At 37.8% G+C, this 27,605-nt stretch overlaps 1 protein-coding gene across 1 annotated transcript in view; it reads right to left on the bottom strand.

Moving 5' to 3' along the window:
- The window catches only part of LOC145674473 (motile sperm domain-containing protein 2-like), a 218,885-nt gene that overhangs the window by 122,830 nt on the left and 68,450 nt on the right, over positions 1-27,605 (bottom strand). The window contains exon 6 of the mRNA XM_081744586.1: positions 22,274-22,470. Coding sequence (XP_081600712.1) covers positions 22,274-22,470 — 197 coding nt within the window. The remainder of the gene's footprint in view (positions 1-22,273; positions 22,471-27,605) is intronic.

Genomic DNA, 27,605 nt, shown 5'->3' on the forward strand with positions numbered 1-27,605 from the left:
GTTTACAACACGTGCTAATTTCTTCCATTTGTCTAAACTTTGACGCTTGTTTTAGCAACCGTTAAAATGCCACGTGAGTATCTTTAGGAGACATACTACTTTCTCTAAAGCACACTTAGGCCTCAATAGCAATATATTTCAGCGAATGTGCAAAGGATTTTTCTCAGATGCACTTTACAGTAACTTCATCTAGATCTTCTGTATGTACGGACAAATTCTCCACTGATATTCGTCAGGGTAGCAGGACCGCCCCTCACCCAGTTAAACCCTAACCAATATGTTGCCTCATAGATGCTCTGTCATAGTCATTCTGCGGTTGATACCAGAAGCAATAAGAGATTTAGAGACGACGAGGGTATGTCAGCCGATAGGGTTACCACCAGTCGGAAGAATTTTGATTTTGGAGGATGTCCCGCGTCCCGACGTGGCTCTGTCGGAACTTAAAATGTCTCGACCTTCAGGTTTGTTGATGAAATGGGCAATTATTGTAACATTAGTTTCCACATTATTATTTTGAGCCTTTAAAATAATAGGAAATCTCACAACGACAGACAGGTAGGTAGGTAGCAGTAACGTGTCCGGCAGCAAGAAAGTGCTAGTAGTCCAGTCAATAAAGGTTTTGTGTCGGGACTAATTAGTAAGAAGCTGAATTTTTCAGGAACGTTAGACCACAATATAAAGGGTATTTTCTGAAAAGTCCCCACCCTCCCCTCTTGCTTTTCCTTCTGCCCCCTTAACCCTTTTAGACTTGCGTTTTTTTTTTAAGGAAAATTTTGACTTTCAATTAAGTAGCTACTACTTCAGTACTATTCGTCCGAGTATCATAAATTATAATAATTATTCATCATTCTCTTCAGAATAAAGCATGCTTTCAAGTGGTGTCATGAACATGTTTGTATAATGTACGAGATAAGGGAAATTCGTGTTAAAATAGAGAACTTTTCCACCCAAAAAATCCTTTTTTGAAATTCCGTGCTATTTGGAGCAACTCTGGCTATAATCTGCCTTGCAAATTACTATGGTCTATATGTAATGTGTGTTCCAAGTTTTAATACAATATCTAGAATAGTTACGAGGGAAAACTATTTCTCAATTCTGCTTGACAATACCACAATATAAAGGGTATTTCCTGAAAAGTCCCTATCCCTCCCGCTCTTGCTTTCCTCTATCAGGGGCGTAGCAATAGGGTAGGTAGGGTAGGCATTGTCTACAGGCGCAGGGCATTTCGGTATACTAGGCGGCGCCTCAGGTTTTTAATAATAAAAAAAAAAAAAACAAATTATATAAATGGAGCTCCAAGTTTTCACGGTTTTCATTTCCGAACATGGCAAAAATAAAAACTCCTGTTCACCTCGCTCGCAGTTTATTACATTTACGTTTCAAATTATTGGCAATATTGTAAACTTGTCGAGGTTATAGCACTGTAGACCTATGGTTAAGAATTTAATCTTCATGTATTAATACGATATCAATCCTATATCACATGTACTGAACTTACTAGCTTTAAATAAAATTCCCCTGCGCAACAGGCTTTCAACAATAGTGACAAATTCCATGTCCTATAAGATCTGGATTATAAAACGAGATAAAAATTGTTGTCATAAAAGTGACGCATAGAAAAATTGCCACGTACTGTGGCTACATAGAACCAAGCACAAGCGCCAAGGGTCGGGCAAACCGGTCAACTGCCCGGGGCACCAACGTCAGCGCCCAAACGAGCATCCCAAAATATTATTGACTATACATAGTGTATGTGCCAAGTTTCGTTGCAATATCTAGAATTACAAAGAGAAAAATATTTCTTAATCCTGTTTGACAATACAAATGAGATATTTTCAGAGAATCGAATCGAGTAATAGTACTCTTACCCTTCTAATATACCACGAAAATATGACAAACGGAACGGTCGTATAAATCACTGTTTGTACTACTATTCTCGGACGGGCGTGTGCATGTGTGGCGCGAACAGCACGAAGCTATGGATCCCTCGTGCATGGTGCGTACTGTACGGGCGGCTGTATGGTTTGTGGATACTTCTGTTGGCATGGACTGGGACCGTTGGTGTGTATGGACCACAACGAAACATCCATTGTGTACTTGCAGGTGTTAGAGAATCACGTACACCCTATAATGCAACACTTCTACCCACACGAAGACAGCATTTTCCTGGACGGCAATGCACGGTACCACCAAGCCAGGACTGCATTGCTTGGCTTAAGGAACATTTCACGGAGCTGTAGCATTTGAATAAGCTCCCTATCTCACCAGATCCTAATCCTATAGAACCTTTGTTGAATGTTGCGGAACCAGCTCTTCGCACCATGACTCTGCACCAACATCTGTGGGCTCGTTCTGGGATGCCATCAGTGATATATGGTATCAGATCGCCGTGGAGACATATCTGCAATTACCAGAATCCATGCCACGCCGTGTTCGGGCCGTCCTCTGAGCAAAAGTGGACCAACAAAGTATTAGGTAGGTGGTCGTAATTCAGTGAACACTTAGTGTAGTTGCTACAGTTTTGAATAACATTTCCGTAATTACAAGGAACATAATAAATAAGAAATCCTCCATCAATCACTACAACTGATTTCTTTTTCTGCTTTGATCAACTGCAATATAGCTGTAATATATGAGTTGGACATTTTCTCCAATTTCTCATTATGGTAGTCATAAATCCACTCCATCCTGGTTGCGACTGTAATCCTACAATCCATATAAAATTGAGGGGAAATAGGTATTGTGAAGATTGGGCCGTAAGAGATCTTACTTGGTGAAGTTCACTTAAGTTTTCAATGACCATTGAAGGAAGACCTGTATTTCTCTTTTTCATTGGATGTAAGTACTCAGATAGTTGTGATTTAATAAAAGGCTCAATTGGAATTCTTTTAACTGTTATCCACACAGGTACCTGACGTGACACAACGAATCCCTCAGATAGGATGAAAAGTACCTTTGTTATCAACATTTCATACATTTACGTCAACATTATCAAAATCATGTTGAAGAAATCCATCTGAATGAATAGCTGGGGAGCCAACGTTAATGATTGACGTTAGGTAGATTGTGGCTTCACGGTAAAATGTTCCCACTCCCTTAGATGAAATATATTTATGAAGTGTTTTGAACTGTATAATCGATGTAGATTTAGAGCAAGGCTTGTCTACATGGGTGACAGAAACGATCTTAGGTCTTACAGCAAATACGAGAGCGTGATTTATAACAACCAGTTAGTTTTAGGGCTGACAATTTGCAGATAGATCAACCCTGCTTGCGTGCATTTATGGTAAAATTCAAGGAAAAACTCCAGGACTTAGAGCAAAATGGTACAACAGCGAAACTATGGGTGCAATATTTTCGTATGGTTACAATTCTCAAACACTTTGTTGAAGCCCAAAGAAGCGGTGACTGGTAATTGCACCTTGAAAGTATAAAGGACATGATACCATATTTTCATGCAAGTGGCCAATTCAATTACGCAAAAGAAAGTCAGTTGTACTTGTAAGATATGTTGGTGCTTGAAAACCGGCTACACTTACTGCATATGAACAAAATGTTACGAAAAGTTTCTTTACTATCAGACGGTCATACAAATATTGGTCAGGAATATGGTCAGATGTGACTATAGAGCGGGTGCTTATGAGAGCAATATCTGCATGTGGTGGCTCGTCACGAGGACGGGGTATTAGTGATGAAACTCTGGCAAGATGGATCGCAGCAATGCCAACTGCTGTAGATGTATCAAATCAGATGGAGGAATTCTGTTGTGTGGTTTTTAACGCGACAGATAACCACGTTGATACAACAAGTTCTAGAAGAGTGAGAGACGACACCGATTTCAAGAAATTTTGTGACTGGCTACATGCTCATGATCCATTCCCTCTCGGAGATACTATTATGTATAAGTAGTGGAGTGCTGGGGGATGAAAGTATCAACTGCCACGAAGCTTACGAAATTGGGAAATGTAACATGATAAGCATTACAGGTAGTAATTTCAATGAACTGAAGTTCAAAAGAATGAATGTAATGCCACTGCGAGGCATGAACTGTGCTGTCAATACCCACGACGAACAGATCCCTGTAAATCCAGATATGATTTTCCGAAGAATTCCTTTCCATATGAAATCACAAGAACAGCCAGGGGCGGATCCAGGACCGACTTCTGGGGGGAGTGATGGGTGCCATACTGCTACTTAAAGATACTATAACAGCTTCAAACTCAGGGATGGGTTTTATTTATATATATAAAATAAAGAGTTTCCTCTTGGGGGGGGGGGACGATCGCCCCCTGGATCCGCCACTGAGAACAGCTGATGTCATATTTCGCATTTGAATTAGCTCCTTATCCAATATCCCTTTTCGATGACGGTGGAATGCGTAAGACACCTAAATCAGCTCTGTATAATTTGTTCATTCCAGTCAGCGTGACTGATACGAGCAATGCAGATTACGTCATTGATGGAGGATTCCTTTTACACCGAGTTCTGTGACATGCTAAGGAGCAATTTTCATCTATTATTCACAAGTACGTGAACTACCTAAATAATCATTATGGATTCAATGCTACCATTGTGTTTGATGGTTATCCAGAGGTTCCGGCACATAAAAGCATCAAATCAGCAAAACGAATGCGAAGAGCTTGTAAGATGCCATCAGCTTCAGTCATGTTTGACGAGACTATGCCTTGAGACAGAAAATGGTGCAAACTCAGCTTTCTCTTCCCTGGGATGCCCCAGGTGAATTAAAAACATTTCCAGCTTTCCCTTATTTTTGGAAACCAAAATCCTAATTTGACTGGGCTACTAGTGAAATTTTGAATATGTATAGCAGATGAAAGAGGCCCTGAAGGGTATGCCATTGTATAAGATTTTGAACTGAAGAATAGCGTTCTGCATCGTGTGGAAATGCACTAAGACAGTTGTTTCGCTCCTGTTCCACTCATCAGTCGCGACGTGAAGGGAAGTGTATCGAGAACACCGAAAGGGAAATGAAGCATTTCACACTCAAAATTTGAAGGTTATGGTTCACGCTGGAGTAAGTTCAGTGACGGTGTGTGATGGGGGAAGAGATCGTACCATAACTTTGGCCCACTCATAGAAGTAAATGTGAAGAACATGAATCAGCATATTTATTTGGACATTTTCAGTGCACAATGTGTTGCCATTTCTCCAACATCTTTACGATGAATATTAAGTAGATATTTCCATTTCCCAATATCACAACTGCTGTATTAGCAGGAAGCAAAGTGTTTGTACGTGGTTTGAAAACATTTAGGTGCCCTGTGAGACCTGGTCTTCAAAATCCCAAGATTTAAACTCAACTGTAAATATGTGGGCCTATTTCGAGCACCGAGTAAAACGCTGAAACAGATTTGTTCAAACTATGGGATGTATTAATAAACGACAGGACTCCATGGGTGTGGTGCACATACAACATCTCGTCGAATCATAAGCACGCGGTCACACAGGCCAGAGGCGGTGTTACCAGATATTCAGGAAGATATACAGTGGGTGAGTACTTATCTGCTCGGTGTGCTTATAATCGAGAACTTCGACAGTTGTTTTCTATGTCCCCCTATCTTTGAATTTAAAATATATCAGTGGTCGTGGTACAAATGCGAATATTTACGCACGCTCAGTGGTAGTAGAGAGTGTGTGTGGGTTTCCTCGGAGATCTCTTTCCTGCCACCTTAGTCATTCCACCATTTCATTCTATAACATCACTGTGTCCCTTAGCCTTGATTCAAAATGGTGGACCCTTACACTAGAAACTCCATTTCATTTGTGAAATGAATGTTTCACTATAGTTTTGAACTTGGATGGAACTTCGAACAATATTTAAAATTCGATATTTAAACACTCATACTACATTCATTGCTAATTTTCTGTTCGGTGTGTTTTTTTTGTAAATTATGCCTTTTCCACACACAAAATCTGTTCGTTTGACACTATTTAATTAAACGGACACATCTAAAGTTCTCATGAAGAAAAACGATAACTAGGCTCCCATCCAGAAATTGATGTATTTTTCAGCACAGAACACAATCATTCGGTACCCTGCAGCTTACGGATTGATGCCTGTCGCTTGCTTCCTCATGCGAAAGTGGCTGCGTGCCGATGCGTTAACCAATACGCCACCCAGTCCGTTTTCCAGAACAGCCACTCACTCTCTCACTCTCAAGTTCGGTGCTCCCATCTCGGACCACGTGAGTTGTATCACAGACGCCTGCTGTGATTGGACAATCCTGAAACCATTAAGCGAGCACCTTATGAAGATTTATTTCATATATACTAACGAAAGGAGGAAGCAACAGGTTTCTTTTCTTTTTCTTTTTTAACAGAGCAGATCCTGTACAAGTGCGAATTCTATAATAAACAAACAGTGAAAAATGACTGACCGGACTGGGACGCGAACACAGATCCTCCGGTAACCACTACGCCACTCAGTCCGCTTCCCAGAACAGCCACTCGCAGGTGGCGTAATGGTTCACGCATCGTCATGGCACAGTATGTCGGAGGTCCCGAGTTCGAGTCTCGATCCAGTCAGTCAATTTTCACTCTTTGTGTGTTATAGAATTTGCAGCTATAGAAGATGTAGTTGGTTTTAAAAAAAAAAAAAAAAGTTGTTTCCTTCTTTTATTATAGTATTCGCGCCGCCTCGTGAAGCTTGACCTAGATCTACTGATTTCACCACCCAATAGAACGGGAGGGTGTGTACCATTCGTCAACCCCCACCCATCAAATTTTATCAGTGTCTTCTCTCGCGCTACACGGAAAACATCTCCCGAGAGTACAGTGTTGTCGGATTGGCGCCAAGTTCCGTTTTGTTAATTGTTTTTTCATTGCGTTATATTTTCGTTGTTACTATTCGTGTTATTGTTATCGTTTTAGAATAACTGTTACACTGGTTAGTATTGTGGAGGTGTTATTCTTGGTAATATTTAAATGCTTTTTTAAATATTCATTTACTATGTCTTCAAAGTTTGGCAACATTGTTGGTGAATTTAAGCTGTTTGACGTTTCCCCATGTGTGCGCTCGGGAAGCGGCTCCACGAATTGTACCGAAGATTTCCGATGCATTGGAGCTCAAGCGAAATATTTCTATGATTGGTTTAGAGTCCAAGCTTCACGACTCAGCGTGAGTACTACAGTATATCTGATTAACCTAACCTGTGAATTTCGCACCTTTTGAACCCGAGGAAGAATCTTGGTGCGACTCGTAATATTGTAGATTTTAATTGTATTAATTAGAAAAAAATAGTCAATGGGGAAAATTTTGAAATGTACACTCATGTCCAAATGATTGTCGCATATCTATAACTGTCTTCTTGTAAGAATATAATTTGAGAATGATTTTGCAAGGTGCTTTTAATACTGATACTATGTGTATAATCGGGAAATGTATATTTGTGGTAAATTTCATAGAAAAAGAATTATAAATACCAAAATTAGAGTGAGTAAAACAAAATGTTGCTAAATGGATAAGGAAGTTTTATTTTCGTTTTATTGTTCTTATTTACTGCTCTTTTGACATAAAATTTTCCACATACATGTCTTTGCCGATTATACACATACTAACATTAGAAGAAATACCGGGCGAATTCGTTATCAAATTATATTTGTACAACAACATATTTATAGACATGCGACAATAATTTTGGACATGAGTGTACCTTGCGTTAAGAAATAAAGTTCTTTCTAGGAAGCAAGAATTAAAATTTACAGAGGACGATCCTTGTTTACATTTTAATCAAGATAAGACGTAACATAAATACAGATAATCTAAGAAACAAAAATAATTTTAAACTGTCGGGTAGGTAAAAGGTATATTCACGTAAAGAAAGAAAGAAAAAAAAACTCAGAAGTATATTAAATTTTCTAACACACACAATTACATACACCAGGACCAAGAGCTGAATGGCATTCACCAGGCTATGGCTTATAACTGAAGCTTGAAGCTACTTCCATCTATTATCAAATTTTGCGTTACTAGTATTGATATTACATGTATCACTGACAAGGAGACTTACGGAAATGTAACTCACTGATTTGAATGAAACTTTGCATACTTGTAGAACATCAAAAAATAATCGACACGTATTTTTTATTTCGGCAATGGTGCGGGTTTAAGGATAGAAACCACCCTTTGGACGTTAGGGGTGGGTCTCCAAGCATCGATAGAAAACATAATGTAGAAGAAAACATACTGCCAGGGGGGGAGGGGAATTAGGACAGCTGATTCAGAATCTGGCGTCAAAATTCAAAATGGCGGATCCAATATGGTGATTACAATCACAAAAATCTTCTGGTTTGTAATCCTCTGCAGTTAACCACGAACAATCACGGTTGGCAGAGGTTACTGCGAAAAGGTTGCCGACTGATTTAAAACCCTTTCTATATTTATTTTAACGGAACGCTTGATTAAATTGACTCTCTGCACCTCTCATTATTCGGAGGTGTTTATTACAAGTGAAAAAAAATGAAATCTTGAAGTTTTACGTCCCACGGTTATGCCGGTTAGGCTAAAGGAGACTGTGATGATGAGAGATGAGTGAAATGGTGGAATGAAGAAAGTGGGAGGAAACGGGAGAACCCCGAGAAAACCCACGAACATAGTGTTTGTCCACCACAAAGTCCACACTGCGCGAGCTGGGATCGAACCAGGGACCCCAAGCACCAGAGCTGAACGCTCTACCACTGAGCCACCGCGCCCCTTTATTAAAAGTGAGTCATCTGGCTTTATTAGGTATACCAGGTACGTGGTACAAATACAGTTATTTGGAAGAAAAACCTCCTGCGTTTGAAAATCCCGTAAGATTTTGTTTCAAAAATTGTGCAGCATTTTGCGATTTGTTCAGTTACAGTTATTGCCGTAATAAGGTGTGGTGGTATAAACAATGTTTATGAATCACGCACTGTTTTATGGAACATCGTAACTGTAAAACATTTTCTCAATAAATTCATAATTATAACAATTGAGAATATATGAAGTTCTGACAGTGAGAGGCGAGGGAAGTTACTATACATAAGCACCCCGACTAGTAAGAGGCGAGGGGATTTACTTTATATAAGTGCCCCGGGTAATGAGAGGTAGGGAGAGCCACTTTAATCAAGCATTCCGTTAAAATAAGTACAGAAAGGGGTTTCAAATCGATCCGCAATCTTCTTGCAGTAACCGCTGCCAACTGTAATTATTCTTGGCTAACTCTCAACTAAAGCATCTTAAACCAGAAGACTTTTAGTAGTTGTAATAGCGGGTATTGGATCCAATATTTTGAATTTTGTAATTATGACGTCAGATTCTGATTCAACCGTCCTAATCCCCCCCCCCTTCCTCACTGGCAGTATGTTTTCTTCTACTTGGAGACCAACCTCTAACGTTCAAATGGTGGTTTCTACCCTTAAATCCGGCCCATTGCCGAAATTTAAAAAAAAAGGGTCAATTATTTTTCGATGTTCTACAAGTATGCAAAGTTTCATTCAAATCGGTGAGTTACACTTCCGTAAGTCTCCTTGTTAATGTTATGCTACTAAGGATTTCAGATTTATTTTTCCTTACCAGCTGAAGCGCTTCTTCTTTCCATGGTAAGAATAAGGCTACATGAATATAAAACCAGAAATTTGAATATTGTAAAAATCGTCCTCCTCCTCCCCATTAGATGCAGATCGAAAACATTACAACATGTGTTCGCTCGTTTTATAAATAAAAGTTTATATACTAAATTTCACATTTCCAAGTTAAAAAATGAATCTCACACTGGGCAGCTTCTGAACAAAGAATAAAAAATCTGAGTGTATAAAAACTACTCTCCCTCCCCGTCAGGGCAGAAGTTTCTAAAGCGCTCAAACACGTTGTTTTTAATGAAGAATTTATATGCAGAGTTTCAGCCACGTTACAACAGTGATTTGAGAAATAATCGATCATTTAAAAAGAAAAATAAAAAAAAAAAAACTTTCCTTTATCCCATTAGGATATGTATTTCAGGGCTCATAGTGGTCTGGTTTCTTGTAAATAGTTGAAAAGTGACCAAAAGCACACGAAAAAGTGACCAAAATCTCATCATGCCCCTTTTTTCCTTTGTCAATTTCTCCATTACCTCTCTCTTTGTTTGTTGTTTTGTTTCATCTTTTTTTCTTTACTTCTTTTTGAGTTTACTCCTTTCTTAGGTTTTCTAAGTATGTTTTGTAGTTGCGGTAAGCAGACTTAGCAGATGTAAGAAGCTTCTGAGTAAGTGGAACCAGTTCTGGCCTATTTCCGAATTTCTTCATCCCAGACATTATATTTAACTTAGCACTGAGAGTTCTCAAAGCCATGAAATATTCAAATTCATCACCTACTCTTAAAAAGACCATACAAGAAGCATAACACAAGACGAACATGATGAACCACACAAACACACAACGTTGAGGGGAGCGTTAATTATTACGAGAGAAAACTAAAAAGACTATTATGATAGAAGAAAGAATAGACACAGAAGGGTTCTCAACCCCACCTTGAGACCTTAAGCATCCACCAACCATCCATTGTGCTTTAGAAAGAATAAAAGCTTAAGTGAGAATAAAGCTGTTTCACATGTGGCAGCAAGTATTGAAGCTTTCAAAAGAGTAATGAGTAACAAGTTTCTGACTTTTTCCATTTATTTTTATATTTTTCTTAGAAAACTGCCAATGCAAAACACAAATCACACGAAAAAGTCACTTTACCTCCCAAAAAAGTAACTTTTAGTTAAAGTGACTCGCTATGAGCCCTGGTATTTCAAACAATATTTTCTGATCTGGTGTGTAGACTGAATTTCTATTCGTTTTCCTTCTTAAGTCGAGCATAACTATTTCACCAACGCACCTGAACACCAAGCTAGATTACTAAATACCACAAATAGGTAGAACATAACTGTATCAATAATCAGGATTTTCAAATTACAAATCACTCTGTTTCATTAATCTGCTCTTTTATTTACTTTCAAAATGGTTCAAAATAATTCAAATATATTGGTTTAAGTCAGCATAATTTCCGATGAAACCTTGAATTCTATCACAGTATTTAATACTCCACTTATTTTACAAAAAATCCGAACATCGATAAAAAACATTTAACAGTAACACTCTAGGTGTGACTGCTGACTAAAAGAACGTATTACACCCATCTGTATAAATTTACAACTTGTAACCTCTACCTTGTTACAAGCCCCAACAATACTCCGTGCTTTAGTGGCAAAACAGTTTTTTTTAAAACCAAAATTCCACATTTCTAGCTATAGTAGTACGGTTTGGGCGTCGCTGAATGTCACTTTTTTAAAAAATTATAGTATAGTTTGGCAGGACTAGTTGCTATACGTATTTAGAGCCGAAGTTAGGCATGGGCCACATTGGCCCGGGACCAGGGCGGCAAATTTTGAGGGGCGGCAATTTTTTTAAATCTTTAAAAAACGATAAAGCTATTGAAAATAGATATTTCACAAACGACTCAATAAAATAAGCGAAAAACATTTTTTTTAAATGGCCGTGACTATAATAATATTGTAGCAGATTAGTCGTTGCAAATATTGTCATAAGTCCGTTGGTTATTGTGGTGGTTTGATCAGTTGTCGGTAGATCTTTTGAAAAGGGCGGCAGTAGACAGCTCGACACTCGTACTTTCACAAATTGGCGTGTATTTAATTTATTCATGTTGTTATATCTCCAGATAATTTTGACTTGTAACAAGAGCTCTCTATATATTTTTTTTCTTCCTCGACCCATCAATGGAAAATTTTAGAATCATTTTTCAAGCCTGACGATAAGAACATTTCTATCAAATCACTCAGCATAACAAGATGCTCCGCGGGGAAGATGCATGTAAAAGCTTCAACAGAGATTTTGAGGCAATTGCAAAGGCTCTCAAATGTATGATTTTCAGTCAAGATGAAAATGAAAAAACAAAGATCAAAGCTAAAGGGCATTCAATAAAAATTATTTTTCCTGAAACTTTATGGCAGCCTTATGGAAAGACATTCTCAGTAGATTTAATTCTGAGTGAAAAGACACAATTCCATAATACGACTGTACCTACAGTTGTGGGTCTATACACATCTCTCATTACATTTGTGGATGAACTGAAAAATAAGTTTAAGTTCTATAAGATGGCTGGTGAGAAAAAAATAAAGACTGTCCAGACTGTTCTTGAAACTAATGGTGAATGCATAGGACACAGAGCTAAGAGATTAAGAAAAAGGAAGAAATCTTTCATAAATCACCATCATCTGAATCAGAAGAGGAAAAGAAGATAGACAACCCAAATTATTGTCTCCAAGAAACTTTTGTTGTGATCATTGACAAGCTTCCTTCCGAATTGAACAAGAAAAACGCGGCCTACAATGAATTTCTCAGCAGATTTTTCTTCTTAACTAATCTATGCAACTCGAGTGCCAAAGAAATCGCCTCAGCAGCGACTTCTCTGCAGGAAGTGTACGCAGCTGGCATAGAGGAATCTTCGTTTGTTGTTGAGTGCCTTCATTTAAAAGGACTTCTAGCTCAAGAGAAGTTCGGAAGATGTGAAGGAATGTCACTATCCCAATTTAACCGATTTCTCATATCGAAAAATTTTCAGGACTTATATCTTAACATAAGTATTTGCCTTAATGTGTTTTATGTACACCAGCAACTAACTGTGAGGCGAAAAGATTATTTTCCACACTATCAAGAATCGACAACTATTTCAGTTCTAATCTTTCGTAGAAGAGACTGGTTCATCTAGCTGTTTCAGTCATCGAAACCTTGATTTTGATGAATGACGTTATTAATGGTTTTGCCATTGTCAAAGCAAGACGTAAATAGTTTTGATTAGAGATGCAAAAAAGCCGGCTTTTTTGAATCGATGGTTTTTTTCACATAAAAAGCCGGCTTTTTTGGAAAAAAACCGAGAATTTTGGAAATTTTGGCTTTTTTCATTATCATGATTTTTCTATCCAAATAGCTTTCTTATAGTATATTCTATAGTTAGATAAGATTTCCACGACCTGAATGCCATATTTAGCTCTGTAATTCACCATCAAGATGGATGGAGCACATGTTTTACGAATTAAAGCTAACATGAAGAATGTAGTATTTGAGGGCAATTTTACAGGTTATTTAACTTTATTTTGACTTTTGAGTTATCGACATTTTTTCCTTCTCTAGATCATTTCAGTTTGTCATCCGTGTTTCATTTCTAAGAGCTTAGTACTCCAGCTTCTAGCACGAAAGTTAAACTTACGTTTTTCTATATGTCCGTCAAAGCATACGTTTTTCAATATGTCCGTCAAACCGTATTTCCACATTTCTGTTATACTGTAGTAGTACAATGATTTAGCAATAATTTTCCAGATACAACCTTGAATACCAATTTATACAAATAATCAATAGCGGATTTAGAAAAGTACTTTGGGAGGGGTTTCTCTGATTGTTTCGTTTTCTAAAAAGTCCTAATTTTATTTGGGAGGTGCTTGAAGTTTATGAGTACAGGCATAACTAATATTTCGTTTCGTTTATATGTTTAGCAATAATCTTCCGGATACAACTTTGAAGATCATTTTATACTGAGAATCAGTGGCGAATTTAAAAAAGTGTTTTGGGAGGGGTTTTCTTACTACTAATGTTTAGTTTTTCTAAATATTCGTAATTTTTATTTGACGGGAGCTTAAAGTTTATGAGTAAAGGCATAACTAATAGATATTTCGTTCGTTTTAGACATTCCACAACTTTGGAGAACAGGCTTCAGTCCGAAAGACCGATCCTCTAACCTTCGCAAAACCGTCACTGCTGGTAATTAGTAATAATAACGATTTAAAAACAATAAGAAAGAAAGTCGGCCAACTCCTACACTCCTAGTCGGCCAGTACACGCACTATTTCTACATTCTCAGGTAAAATGAAGGAAGGCTTTTTCAGAATGGTCGAATGCTGGGTTGAATCCCGGACTTCCCGATAGAAGCGCAAAAGCCAATCACTCAGTCACGTGTTGTGCAGTTGTATTTAGCTTAACTTAAATATATTCCGTAGTCTTTTTTTTTTTTTTTTTTTTTTTTGTTCCGTAATGATATGTTGAATCCCTCTTGTTAAAAATTCAGAAAACTTGAGGACTGGGTAAACCGTGATGGTGGTCAAGGGCGCCCATGTTGTGGTTTCCAAGGAGGGGAAGTATAAGCGACGTTTCAAAAATAGTTTCAAATTTTGCTGTAACTAATGTAAAAATCCTATTGGATTTTCAATATTCTGAAGTACATTTTCCTCTAGGGGGGGCAAGCGCCCCCTTAACCCCCCTGATGGGCGCCCTTGATGGTGGTTATAAAAAACTTGACTGTAGAATTTCAAGAATATACAGAACCATGTGCAGCTTTTAATTGTATCATACAAATCTAAGTATTTCTCTTATGTTTTATTTTAATTTTATTTTGTTTCAAAAAGAGGTATATTTTGAAGTAAAAATACTGCATACAATTTTGCTAGTTATTTGTGTATTTTTTGAAAGAAGTTTTTACTCTTAGGGTTGGCTCGTTTACACCAGCTGTTTTTTTTTTAAATAACTGGTTTAAACTAAAAAAAATTAAAAGAACAAAAATGTGAATCGTGTGAACTTCATAGTGACGTTTCACATGTCAAACCATCTGCATTAGTCTTATTTCCTTTTCACCTTTTAATCAAGGTGTCCCATGTTCAATTCTCGGTCGAACCACAACCCTTCTTTCATGTGTAAACCAAGTACTCTTTCGGATGTCACTTTAAGCGAAAGTCTTCTCCTTGATAATCTCGGTATTACGTAAGGATGTTAAGCCTAAACATACAAAACGAAACCAAATTATATATTTCTGCATGCCTGTTGTTTTATAAAGAAGCGAAAGTTGCTTAAATATATTGATTAAAATTGGTAAAATTTATCGATTGCCTACTTAGCTTCCAACATTAGCTTGGATTGGACTTTCAATGATACCTACATACTAAATTTGTAATTTAATACCTCAGTTTTAGAAAAATAAACACACTGCTGAACAAGACTGCACTTATTTAATATAAAAACACATTTACACGTGACGTTTCGATCTTCTATCCAAGATCCTCATCAGACGTACACTCACGTCTGATGAGGATCTTGGATAGAAGATCGAAACGTCAAGTGTAAATGTGTTTTTATATTAAATAAGTGCAGTCTTGTTCAGCAGTGTGTATATTTTTCTGATTTTATTCGCAAGACGTTGACTATGATTGTGTGTCACTCAGTTTTAGCGTACTGATTATAATACGTTGACCTTTAAATTTTACATGCAAATTAAATTTTACAGGATTTTCCCGTTATTGTTTTACATTTAAAAGAATGACGGGATTTTATCGATAGCTAGGGCGGGAGTTTCTCAATTTAAGAAATTTACTGACCGGACTTCTTTAAGCTTATGGGACCTCTTCCAGCATAACCCCGTTGTTGAATAATAACACCAAGGCGAAACAAACTTATTTCTGTGAATATGTAATACAAATACATAAAGCAAAATATCTAAATCAAAAAACCTGGTTTAAACCCCAAAAAAGCCTGGTTTAAACTGCCCCCCCAAAACGGGTTTTTGGCATTTTCAGAAACAACCATGGCTCTTGCCAACTCTGCTTACTTTTGTATATAGGAGGTTAAAATGTGTTTATTATATACATTGGTTAATCCTTTGGAATTCATAATGTAAAAATGTTGAAGTAAAATTGTTTAAAATATCTTTTCGAAATTCATGGTTTACTTTCGAGGTTTTATATTATTATCGGCATCAACCACTAATTAAATGACTTTCTGTGTTATAGAGAAGCGAAACAAAGTCTGCTTTATCGATTTAAAGCAGAATTTTGAAAAAAGCCCAAAATTTCCCAAGCAAAAAAGCAAAGCAGAAAAAACCGAGTTTTTTTCCAAAAAAGCCGGTTTTTTTCCGAGCCCTTGCATCTCTAGTTTTGATACATAAAAGTTTCGGAAGCGTCATTTTGTAAATTTTTAGGTACAATAATATAACTCTTTTACATCATTTAAGATTGTTTTATATTTTGCCGTGTTTTACACCATGTAGTGTTGAATAGGTTTGGCAGAAGCCAGGCAAGTTTTAATGAATCTGCTCCAAATACTGGTCAGATATAGGAATTAAAATGTTACATAAAATAAGTAATACGAAATAAGAACAGTAATAACTAGTAATATTAATAATTAATAATAGTAATAATTATAATTTAGTAGCAAACGTAAAAGTAAGTGGATCCAGGAGAATGGAAGTTTTGGAAAGCGATGCTATTGGTATGATTAGGGCGGCAATTCCGCTAGGGCCCATGGGCGAAAAACATGGAAATTCGACCCTGTACGTATTCGTAAATTCTCGATAATAATATACTTCCAATAGATTCTTGAAAGACATTGCGTTCACATTCTCTTAATGCACCCCCCAAATTCACCAGCCACGTAGTTTCAGTTTCTTAAGACTCACAAAGGAGTCCTTGGCATTACGGTTGTTAACCCGAATAAGATTTTGACAATCAATACTGTTGCTTTGGTATAACATTTTCTCTGAATTCAGAAAAATCATTCGTGTCTTTAATTACATTTTACTCACTTCAAGTACACCATTCACTTTACCATCAAAGCACAACAGCCGTAATTAATTAATTAATTAATTAATTAATTAAAAACAAACAAACAAACAAACAAATAAACAAACAAATAAATAAATAAATAAATAAATAAATAAATAAATAAATAAATAAATAAATAAATAAATAAATACTGTGCACCGGACAGCAGGTTATGGATTCGATGTATTTTGTTACACAGAATCCAAATTTCGAAACCCCAGAAGATTGATCGTGTTAATTTTTTGTTATGGGCGAAAAAATTGAGCGCTTTTGGATAGAGAGGATACACGTAACCCAGTTATGCAAAAAAAACGGAAGTTCTGTTCAGCGGACCCCAGAGTACAGATTCGATGTATTTTGTTACGCAGAATCCAAATTTCGAAACGGTAGGACGATTGGCCATGTCAATTTTGTTTTATCGGCGGAAAACGTGTCTCCTCCCTATCCAAAATCGCTCAAGTTTTTCGCCCATAACAAAAAATTCACACGATTCATCGTCCTGGGGTTTCGAAATTTGGATTCTGTGTAACAAAATGCATCGGATCCATACCCTGGGATGTGATGCACAGAACTTTTATTTATTTATTTATTTTATTATTATTCTGTGTGTGTGGCTGTGTTATCTGTAGGGGATACGGTGGTTCAGTGGTATAGCGCTCATTTCCAAACTCGCGAGTCTGAGTTTGTATGAGGCTAATGAGCGCGATCAAAGTGGTGTTCGAACCTGACTGAGAATCGCGAGACCAATGCCGTTAATAAGAGGAAGTCTCATCAAGGATAGCGAGTCCGAGAACGAGAGAGTGTGACACAAGCCCCATTGACGATAGTGAGTTTGAGCTAGCGTGAGCCTCATTGAAATTAGTGAACGCGAGCCCCATTTGAGGATAACGAGTCCGAGATAGCGTGAGCCTCATTGAAATTAGTGAACGCGAGCCCCATTTGAGGATAACGAGTCCGAGATAGCGTGAGCCTCATTGAAATTAGTGAACGCGAGCCCCATTTGAGGATAGTGAGTCCGAGATAGCGTGAGCCTCATTGAAATTAGTGAACGCAAGCCCCATTTGAGGATAACGAGTCCGAGATAGCGTGAGCCTCATTGAAATTAGTGAACGCGAGCCCCATTTGAGGATAACGAGTCCGAGATAGCGTGAGCCTCATTGAAATTAGTGAACGCGAGCCCCATTTGAGGATAACGAGTCCGAGATAGCGTGAGCCTCATTGAAATTAGTGAACGCGAGCCCCATTTGAGGATAGTGAGTCCGAGATAGCGTGAGCCTCATTGAAATTAGTGAACGCAAGCCCCATTTGAGGATAACGAGTCCGAGATAGCGTGAGCCTCATTGAAATTAGTGAACGCGAGCCCCATTTGAGGATAACGAGTCCGAGATAGCGTGAGCCTCATTGAAATTAGTGAACGCGAGCCCCATTTGAGGATAACGAGTCCGAGATAGCGTGAGCCTCACGCGAGCCCCATTGAGGATAGTGAGTCTGAGTCAGCGTGAGTCTCATTGAGATTAGTGAGTGAGAGCCCCATCAAGGAGAGTGAATTTGAGCTAGCGTGAGTCTCATTGAGATTCGTGAGTGAGAGCCCCATCAAGGAGAGTGAATTTGAGCTAGCGTGAGTCTCATTGAGATTCGTGAGCACGACCCCAATTGAGGATAGTGAGTCTGAGCTAGCGTGACTCTTACTGAAATTAGTGAGCGTGAGTGGTATTGTGGATAGTTAATCTGAGCTCGTTCGAGCCTGAGGGAGCCCCGATTGCAATATGGACATCTCTACATCTCTCCTCAACTTCTAGTGCGAGGCGTCTCTGGCGCTATCCCAGACGATGAAGATTGTAATGAGCAACGTCGTGGAGTTTTCATTTCCCTTCCACATTTTCGTCTAACAAATTCTTTCTTTAGCCGAGAGAATGTAATCTTGGGATGTTGAACTAATATTTCCCAATTGCTCAATTAACTGTACGATACATCCTTCCTTAAAGTAGAGCAGCTTTTGTTTAATTTATTGAAAACAATATACTGGGGGGAAAAATCACATGAAAATAATTGTGAAAAAGATGAGAGAGAATCTACTTTTCATCCACAATTTACAGTTTCCTACATAACATAGCTGTTCTATGGAACTCTGTACAGCTATTTGTACCAACGGTAAAAAACCTTACAGGAACAGTATTGCACGACCAAAATGTATCGTATCGTGCACATGCTACAGTATGACATGATTTTTTTTAAATGTATATCTAAAACATGAATTAAAACAAAATATATATATATATATATATAGGGTCTTCAGTGTAATGCTCAATAGCTAAATCCTGTAGGGAAAAATAAACAGATAAATGAAAAATCCCTTCCTTATCACTTTATTCGTAGAGACAATATTTGTCTATTAAATGCTTCAAATTCAAACATGTGATCCTTCTCATCATACAACACGTTTCACTAGTAAGCCACGATGTTACACAATATTAAATATATGCTACCAAGTACCAGCACGTTTCTTTTGAAGTTCTCGAACATTGATTTCTCTAGTCTCTTCTTTCTTTTGTCATAGAAGTCTGAAACATGTTGTTGGAAAGAGCCTGCTTGAAAGACATGAGTGATTTGCCTGCAAATGCTAAGATCTTAGATTCCACGTACTGGCCAGAAGCCTCGGCTGATATTTGGTGAAGTCGAAATTAGAAAGTTATCACGAAAATTACACTTAAAGAGAATCTGTTCATGGTTTCCGTTAAGTATCTTCACGAAAATAGTTTTGAACATGCTAACTTTTTATAAATCACACTTTGGACTCAACTGCAATATCTTCAAATGAATGTGAAAGATAGGTAGTTCTCTCACATTATCTCAAAGTAACTTCATCTAGGTCATATCTGTTTGCACGGACAACTCCTCCATTATTACGTTAAGGTTTTCATTTTACACTTCATTATTAAAAAATAAAATTAAATCTTTGAGTTTTACGTCCCACGCTTATGCCGGCTAGGCTAAAGGAGACGGTGACGATGAGAAATGAATGAAACGGTGGAATGAGGAAAGTGGGAGGAAACGGGGGAACCCCGAGGAAACCCATGCACACGGTGTTGGTCCACCACAAAGTTCACTTGGGGGAGCAGGGTTTGAACCCGGGACCCCATGCACCAGAGGTGAACGCTCTACCACTGAGCCACCCCGTACACTTCATTGTACCTGTGCGTATTATTTCTTATTTTTTAATCCTGGAGCAACAATTAAAACTAGTTGACAATTAGGCCTACTTAACGGTTATTCAAAAACTATATTAGAAAAATGCAAATAGTAAGAGTTATGCATCCATAAACAACGTAAGGAAGAATTAGTCAAGGTTTATGATAATAGTGCAAAGTGGATTTATTTCCATTTATGGCGTAAACTTTCGTATAAATTGGGAAAAGTGCAAATAATGTGGTATTAACGTACACTAAAATCACCTATGAAATTAAAGAATAACTTCACAGGATACAAAAGTTACTGTGGACAATCTTAGTAGCTTTGGTACGTATTTCGTTACAAGCACTTGTGAAAAATCTTACATAGAGATGACAAAAATAAAAGTCAACGAGGATCAAAGAATATATATTAGAGACTCCAAGGACCAGGATCTCGCGATGTCTGAATTGTCCAAAACATTTGGCGACCTCAGCACAACATAAGTAAAATACATTTGCTCCATAAACCTCTTCCCAAACTGAAAACTCAACGTATGAATCCCACTTCATTAGGACGAGGGAAACAGAATTAAATCTGGATCGAGGCTCGCGAGATAAAAGATGGAATTATAAACCTAATTGACACCAAAAATAATTTATAACCACAATTGATTACGTACAAATATCTTTTTTCATTAAGCGTAAGTAATATATTAAGCATAGGGATTGGTTATTCTGATCTCCTATGGAGGTTTGATGTGCATATAGGTTCACTGTTCCTGATTAGTGATGTGGGAAAAAAACAGTTGTTAGTAGTGATAAGCCAAAATTCAATTTTCCGCTCCAATGAAAATGTGGGGATATGTCGACTAGAAAAACGGTTCTGCCAGAGTGTATCCTGCTAACCACGAAACACGGTAAAAGACACAAGAAGTCTATCATAGCATTGTGTCTACTGAAATAATCCCAATATTGGAAAATTTTTACTGACTACTTTCAAGTCGACAATGCCAGGTGTCACGTTCTAATGGATACTTGGATGTGGTATATGAGTAGCAATGTTCGCGGACTGGATTAGCCTACTCAAGTTCCTGACGTGAATCATGAAATGAAATGAAAGTTTTAGTTTAACGTCTCACGATTATGCATCTAGAGTAAGGGAACTGTAGTGAGGATAATGAATAAAGTGGTGGAATGAAGAAATGGGAGGAAACGGGAGAGCACCGAGAAAATCCGCATACACGGTGTTTGTCCACAACAAAGCTCACATGGCATAACTTGGAATCGAACCAGTAATTCCACTCACCAAAAGTAATCGTTTTACGACTGAGGTAGTGCAGCCCCTGTGATGTGAATCGTATTGAACTTGTGGAATGAATATTATAACTATTGTTTGTTGACGAGTGTGTGGCAAGTTCTGCATTTTAGTTGTAGGAGATACCAAACTTTTTATAGAATTCATGTAAGGGAATTGTCCGAGCCGAAGATTAGAATCCCATTTTGAATTTTATAACGACTGTCAGCTTTCCCAAGGACATGGTCCACAATCATTCATGAATTGCTCGGTGTTCCGTAATAATTCGCCTTTTTCAACGATGAATTGCGATCTATCTTATAAAACACTTCGATGTATATAGCAGCATTGATTTGCCCATCGCAAAGAATGAGGTTACCAAGACCACCTTTCCAATCTGCATCTCTCACTATGAGAATTATACCGATGTATTTTACAGCAGAATGGTGAAATTGTGCTGAATCATGGTGTCAATCGATTCCATTTCTACTGCCTATCGCTGTCCTAGAATACGCGAAACTGTTTCATCGGAAAGCGCAATATGATCCTAAAGTGGCTTGTTGTTCTTGGTGGTAACTTTTTTTTAATCCTTTTTGTGATGCGTCAGTACACTTCAGCGCTATGCAAATACCGCTAGACGGTTAACGCTATGCCAACCTCGGGTGAGATGTCACTGGCAGATTTGGATATTTCACTCCTGAACAGTGTGGTTTAGGATTTAGCAATCGGATTTATGGGTTTTCGGCATCCATGGCCATGTTAGCCCGTCTTGTATGAGAGATGACGTCTTTCGGCACTCACACTATCCGAGGAAAGGGAAGGAAGAAGGGATTGGAGAAGGAAGGAAGCGGCCTGAGACCTATACGTTAGGTACCATCCCAACATTTGCCTAGTTTGAATGAGGAAAACTCAGGAAATCCTCACTCAGGACGGATGACCTGAAAAGCTTTTACAATTTTTCGACCGACTGTCCCCACCGGAAATCGAACCCGAGACCGTTCACATCAAAGACAACGGAACAGTGTGACGTTGGTCCCGATCGACCTAATTCTGGGACTACCGATTTCAGCTGTGCTGTAATTGTGTTAACAGTTGCTAATAATACACGGATAACTGCTGGCAGCGTGCTGGCTGCTTCTACGCTCCCAATGCCCAGCTAAGAGACCACAAGTAAACTTACTTATCTGCTCACAGCTTTCACTTACCTTTTTCCTGTCATCTAGCGTGCCATTGGGTATGGACCGGCTCTCTGGGACAAACGAATAGACGTAGTCGTCTTCGCCTCCCCAACACTTTAGTGCTTGCTCAAGTGGTACATACTCCTTCAAGTTGGTTTTATTTAAAAATTTTATTTTTTCCACTGCCTTTGCGGGAAGCCATGATTTAATAATTTTAAATGCGGCTGGAAAGAAAAAATAATAAGTAAGTGTTAAATGATGTTCCCTTGAACTTACTTCTACAGTTATGTTGAAAATGAGCAGCAAACGTCTTTTAGATAGCCTCTCAGATCTGGACTTAGAGGCCCAGGGATCCCTATGAAGTCAACAGAGTTGGGGCCACCTTTTCAGTAATAAGCCAAAAATAAACTTCATTTCTATTTTTTTTTAATGTAACGCACCTTAACATTAGAAAAAAAAAGACTTAACAATGAATTAAACAAATATCAACTATATATTAACCTCTTGCGTTCCAGGTGTAATTTTCCTATCTGCGTGCTGTAATACTAGGCTTTCGTTAAAAGACTGTCTAGACCGTTATACAGGGCATAGTTACTGTGCACGCACGAGGAAAACATTCACACTACTGATAAAAAAAATACATTGTGGAACATTTGAAGTGAAAAAGGGAAATGATGATGTTTTGAAGGGATTTTATGCTGCTTCAGGTTGGCAACACTGACCGGAGATCAAAGACATAGTTTTCCGATCTTGAAGTTGCTAATTGTTTATCGTCAACTGAATGCTCCCTTAGGCCTGTCATCTACTGACAAAACATATTTTTTGTCTTTTCTGTCAGCAAGGTGCTGTCACTTATGGAGTAAAAGTAGAACTAAGCCTCGCCTTGCATCCACTAAAAAATTTCATCATCTCCAGGATTAATATGACCCTTAATAAAGGATACGTTTTCATGACATCCACATGGATATCAATGGTACGCTAGTCATCTAAGGATAAATAGTAGAACTAACTTGTGCCTTGCATCCACTAATAAATTTCATCATCTCCAGGATTAATACGACCCTTAATAAAGGATACGTTTTCATGACATCCACATGGATATCAATGGTACGCTAGTCATCTAAGGAGAAATAGTAGATTTAACTTGTGCCTTGCATCCACTAACAAATTTCATCATCTCCAGGATTAATATGACCCTTAATAAAAGATACGTTTCCACGATATCCCAATAGATGTCACTGGTAAGCAAGGGGCTAATGAAAGGAGGAAACAACCGGTTTAAACTTATTTTTACACAACGAATCCTGTGTAGGTGCAAACTGAATAACATACAAAGAGTGAAAAACTGATGACTGGACTTGGACTCGAACCCAGGATCTCCAGCATACCGTGCCGATGTATTAAACACTACGCCATCCAGTCCGCTTCCCAGAACAGCCAAACACTCTCTCACTCCTGTAGTCGGTGCTCTCCACTCAGATCACTCAGTAAGTATCAACTATACTTTTTTTTTTATACCACTGCAATTCTTAACTTATAATTACGTGGCGTATCTATAAAATAGTTTCCAATGAACTGTAAAATGAAAAACAAACACCAAAATAAAACGATTTTATTACTGTCAGCGGCATTTGTATGCTTATGTCAAAGAATTCTGCGCCAAGAACTGGTGTGACGATCTCGTGGAGAACAGAATGAGAGATCTACACGAACTATTGACAAAAGTTCAGACATTGCGGACTGCCGGTTCTGCAGAGTTGGTTGCTGTACACTTACAACCAATTCAGGTGTATTCATGGACGGTCCATCACTCCGGTGTTCGTTATGTACACTCAAGTCCAAAGGTATCCTCACATGCCTATAAATTTGTTGTTGTAGGAATATAATGTGATAACGAATTCGCCCGGTATTTCTTATAATGTTAGTAAGTGAATAATCAGCAAAGACATATATGTGGCAAATTTCATGTCAAAAGAGCAGTAAATAAGAACAATAAAAGGAAAATAAAACTTTCTTGTCCATTTAGCAACATTTTGTTTTACTCATTCTAATTTTCGTGTTGATAATTCTTTCCCTATGAAATTTATCACAAATATACATTTCCCGATTATACACATAGTATCAGTATTAAAAGTACACTGAAAAATCATTATCCAATTATATTCTTACAAGAAGACAGTTATAGATATGCGACAATCATTTTGGACATGAGTGTACCTTAGTGTGTCCTGCTGTGAACTGTCTGCTCTATTTTTTGACCGTACCTTCACTCATGAAATCCGGTCTGTATATTTCACAGAATTGCCGGTAGATCTCTGATGCCGACAGCGTGGAGAAATCTGATTACCGCGAGTACCTCGTGTTTACAAAGCGATTCGATCTTCATGTAAGCGACTTAACAGGGTGAACAAGGCTACAGCATAACTAGTTGAAACCATACAGAACTCTTACAGATGCAATAAATGAAGCACGTGCTTCACTTACGTTATTAAGAATTACATCTCGTGAATCATAAACTAAGGGTTGTAACGCGGAAAAGTTTGTCATTCTATTTCAAGCAATCTTAAAGAAATCACCGTTGATGTTTTCAGCTACCTTCCACAAGGACATGATCTATCATAAGAATTTCGTTTTAAAAGCATCCACCATGACCACCACCATCAAGCAAACTTTGATCAACGTAACCCCAGCAATCTTGGAGAGAGAAAAAAATAGTTTAACGTCCCACTATCATACCCGTTAAGTTAAACAAGATGGACTATTAATGAAAATAAGTGAGTGAGTTAGCTGAGTGAAAACGAGGGAATCTCGAGTAAAACCACGAACACATTGTTGCTGATTACAGGCTTGCATAGATTGAGATCGAATCATGGCTCTCCAATATCAGAGACTAGCACTGCATCACTGAGCCAGCTTCACCTCCTGTCTTCAAGAAACGTGGCTTCGAAGAAACGTAAGTGGAATGAATAACAACTTCGCTTGCTAAACTCCTCAAATGTTTGTATCTGGTGCCCACTGTGTAATGGCCACACTTCCCATTTAGATTTTAGGATTTGAACCAGAACAGTAACGCCTTCGACCATAGATAACTCATTTCAACATCTTCACCTCAGTTTCGTCTAATATTTAAATGAATTTCGCCCTGCCGATCTCCAGCACCTTTAGTATGCTATAAAGGGCATCAAACTCGTTGAAACTCTCAATGGAAGTAAACACATTTAGTAAGGATTCGATGTTCAATTGAAGGGTCTTGCATTATATAAGGTATTCAGAAACAACACAAAAAACTTCGGGTAATGAATTCTTACACGAAAACATGAAAAAATTATAGACTAACGTGAGTGTACAAACGCCTGGTTTCTGAGTTACATAAGCCCATCGAAAATTGATCACAAGGATAGAAAAAGAGTCATAACTCAAGAACAAAATGTCAGATAAACAACAGGTAAAAACAAATATATAAGCTATTTTGTGTTTAGATTGCATTAATGTACCAGTGTATGTGGAATGTTTGCCAATTTTCAATTCTTGATCAAACATTTTTCGTCTGCAGAACACCTCGTGAATTTCGTTGTGTGTTTCTAAGGTAACTATCTAGCCGCCCCATGTTGCACATCCACTGACTAATGGAATCTAAGCTAAAAATAAGCACTATGTTCTTGCACATGACTTTGATCCAACATTTGTGGCCCCGCGTAGCATAGTCGCTAACGATCTTGCGTTTGGTGCGAGCGGTTCGGGTTTGATTCTTGGGTGGGGACACTCAGCTGAAAAAGTGTAAAAGCTTTTTCAGACCAGCCATTCTAAGTGAGGTTCCCCTGGGTCTTCCTCATTCACACCAGGCAAATGCCGGGATGGTACCTAGCGTAAAACCTCCTTCCCTTTCCTCGGATAGTGTGTTCGCCGAGGGACGTTATCCCTCATACTTGACGGGCTAAATGGTCATAGATATCGAAAGCCAAGAAATCTAATTTCTTAATTAACTCATTTCGACACCTTTCATTTTATCGTTGTGATCAATTTTAGACGCGCTACAGCTCACAAATTACGCTTTTGTGCATCCATGTTGGCTATGTTTTTGTATCAAAAGATCAAATATATTTCAGGCAAAAATTTTCTTGTAGGCCTCATATCTCGAGAACTACAGATAGTGTAGCCAAACCCAAACTAACCATTTACTCAATATGATGTGCTTATTCCGTAAAAAATAAGAAAACTCGATTTAGGAGCAGTTCTTAACTTTTGTGACCCCTGATCCAAAAACTAATTATAGAATATAATACAATTTATTAATATGTATATGAGTACAAAACAGTTACTTAATTTTTATAGCGATTCAGGGAGAGGCCGAGCTTTTGCTGTTTGTGGTTCTCCCTTTCAGAAATTATTTACATATTATAGGATGGCGGGTAAATACTTAATATATGTAGATAACACAAAGTTACATGAGGTTATAAATACTTAATTAGTTCGTAATAAAAATAATACCAATAATAATAATGACACATTAACATGGTATTGTCTATTTTTTTTAAATACTCGTCCAGCTTTTTTTTTTTTAATTTGCTAAAAGTTTGTAGTTCTCTGATACCTAGGGGAAGAGGATTCCAAGCATTAAAACATTGGTACCTGATGCTTTTGATGCCATAATTATTGGGCAACATCGCAATCTTTTGATCCATTTTTTGATCATTTCTAAAATTCTTGTTCATTGGATTTATTGATTCCGGGTTTAGAGTCCAGTTCAGCAGCAAGGCTGTATGAAACGTGAACCTACAGCTTAACGTGGAACATATGGCCATGAGGGAGCTGAGCTATGTTTCCATGTGAGGATTAACTCCCCGAAAGTGTTTTTTTTTATTTCTTTTCTATTTTTTTCCGAATACACTGCATAGCCTGAGTGCTAATACCACTTTAAACTTCTATCGATCAAACAAAAACATAAATATTTGTGCTATTGTAATTTCAGTCATCCGGAGAAAAATTGAAGGTACGGGCTATCGTACTAAACTCTCTCGCCCCAATTCTTTAAACTAAATCATGTTGTGTTGCAGTTATTAACGAACTATTTTCTTGTGAAACGCGAACAAAATTAACACAAATAAAACTCATCCCCAAAAGTAAACAACCCTTGTAGTTTTTTCCATAAGAATTTAATTATGCTGTGTAAAAGTTATTAATAAAATATTTGTTCATAAAATATCGAAATTGCATGAGTTTTATTTCACAAGACTGTTAAAAAAATAAACTACCCCTTGTGACTTTTTTCGTAAGTAACTTACGCAACATTACAGAGTTATTAACTATTAACCAAATATCTTTGAGAAAATCGTTGAATCCAGCTCAAGAGCAAACAAGC

Source organism: Thermobia domestica, chromosome 17 (assembly GCF_964235325.1).
Source record: "Thermobia domestica chromosome 17, izTheDome1.hap1.1, whole genome shotgun sequence".
NCBI lineage: Eukaryota > Metazoa > Arthropoda > Insecta > Zygentoma > Lepismatidae > Thermobia > Thermobia domestica.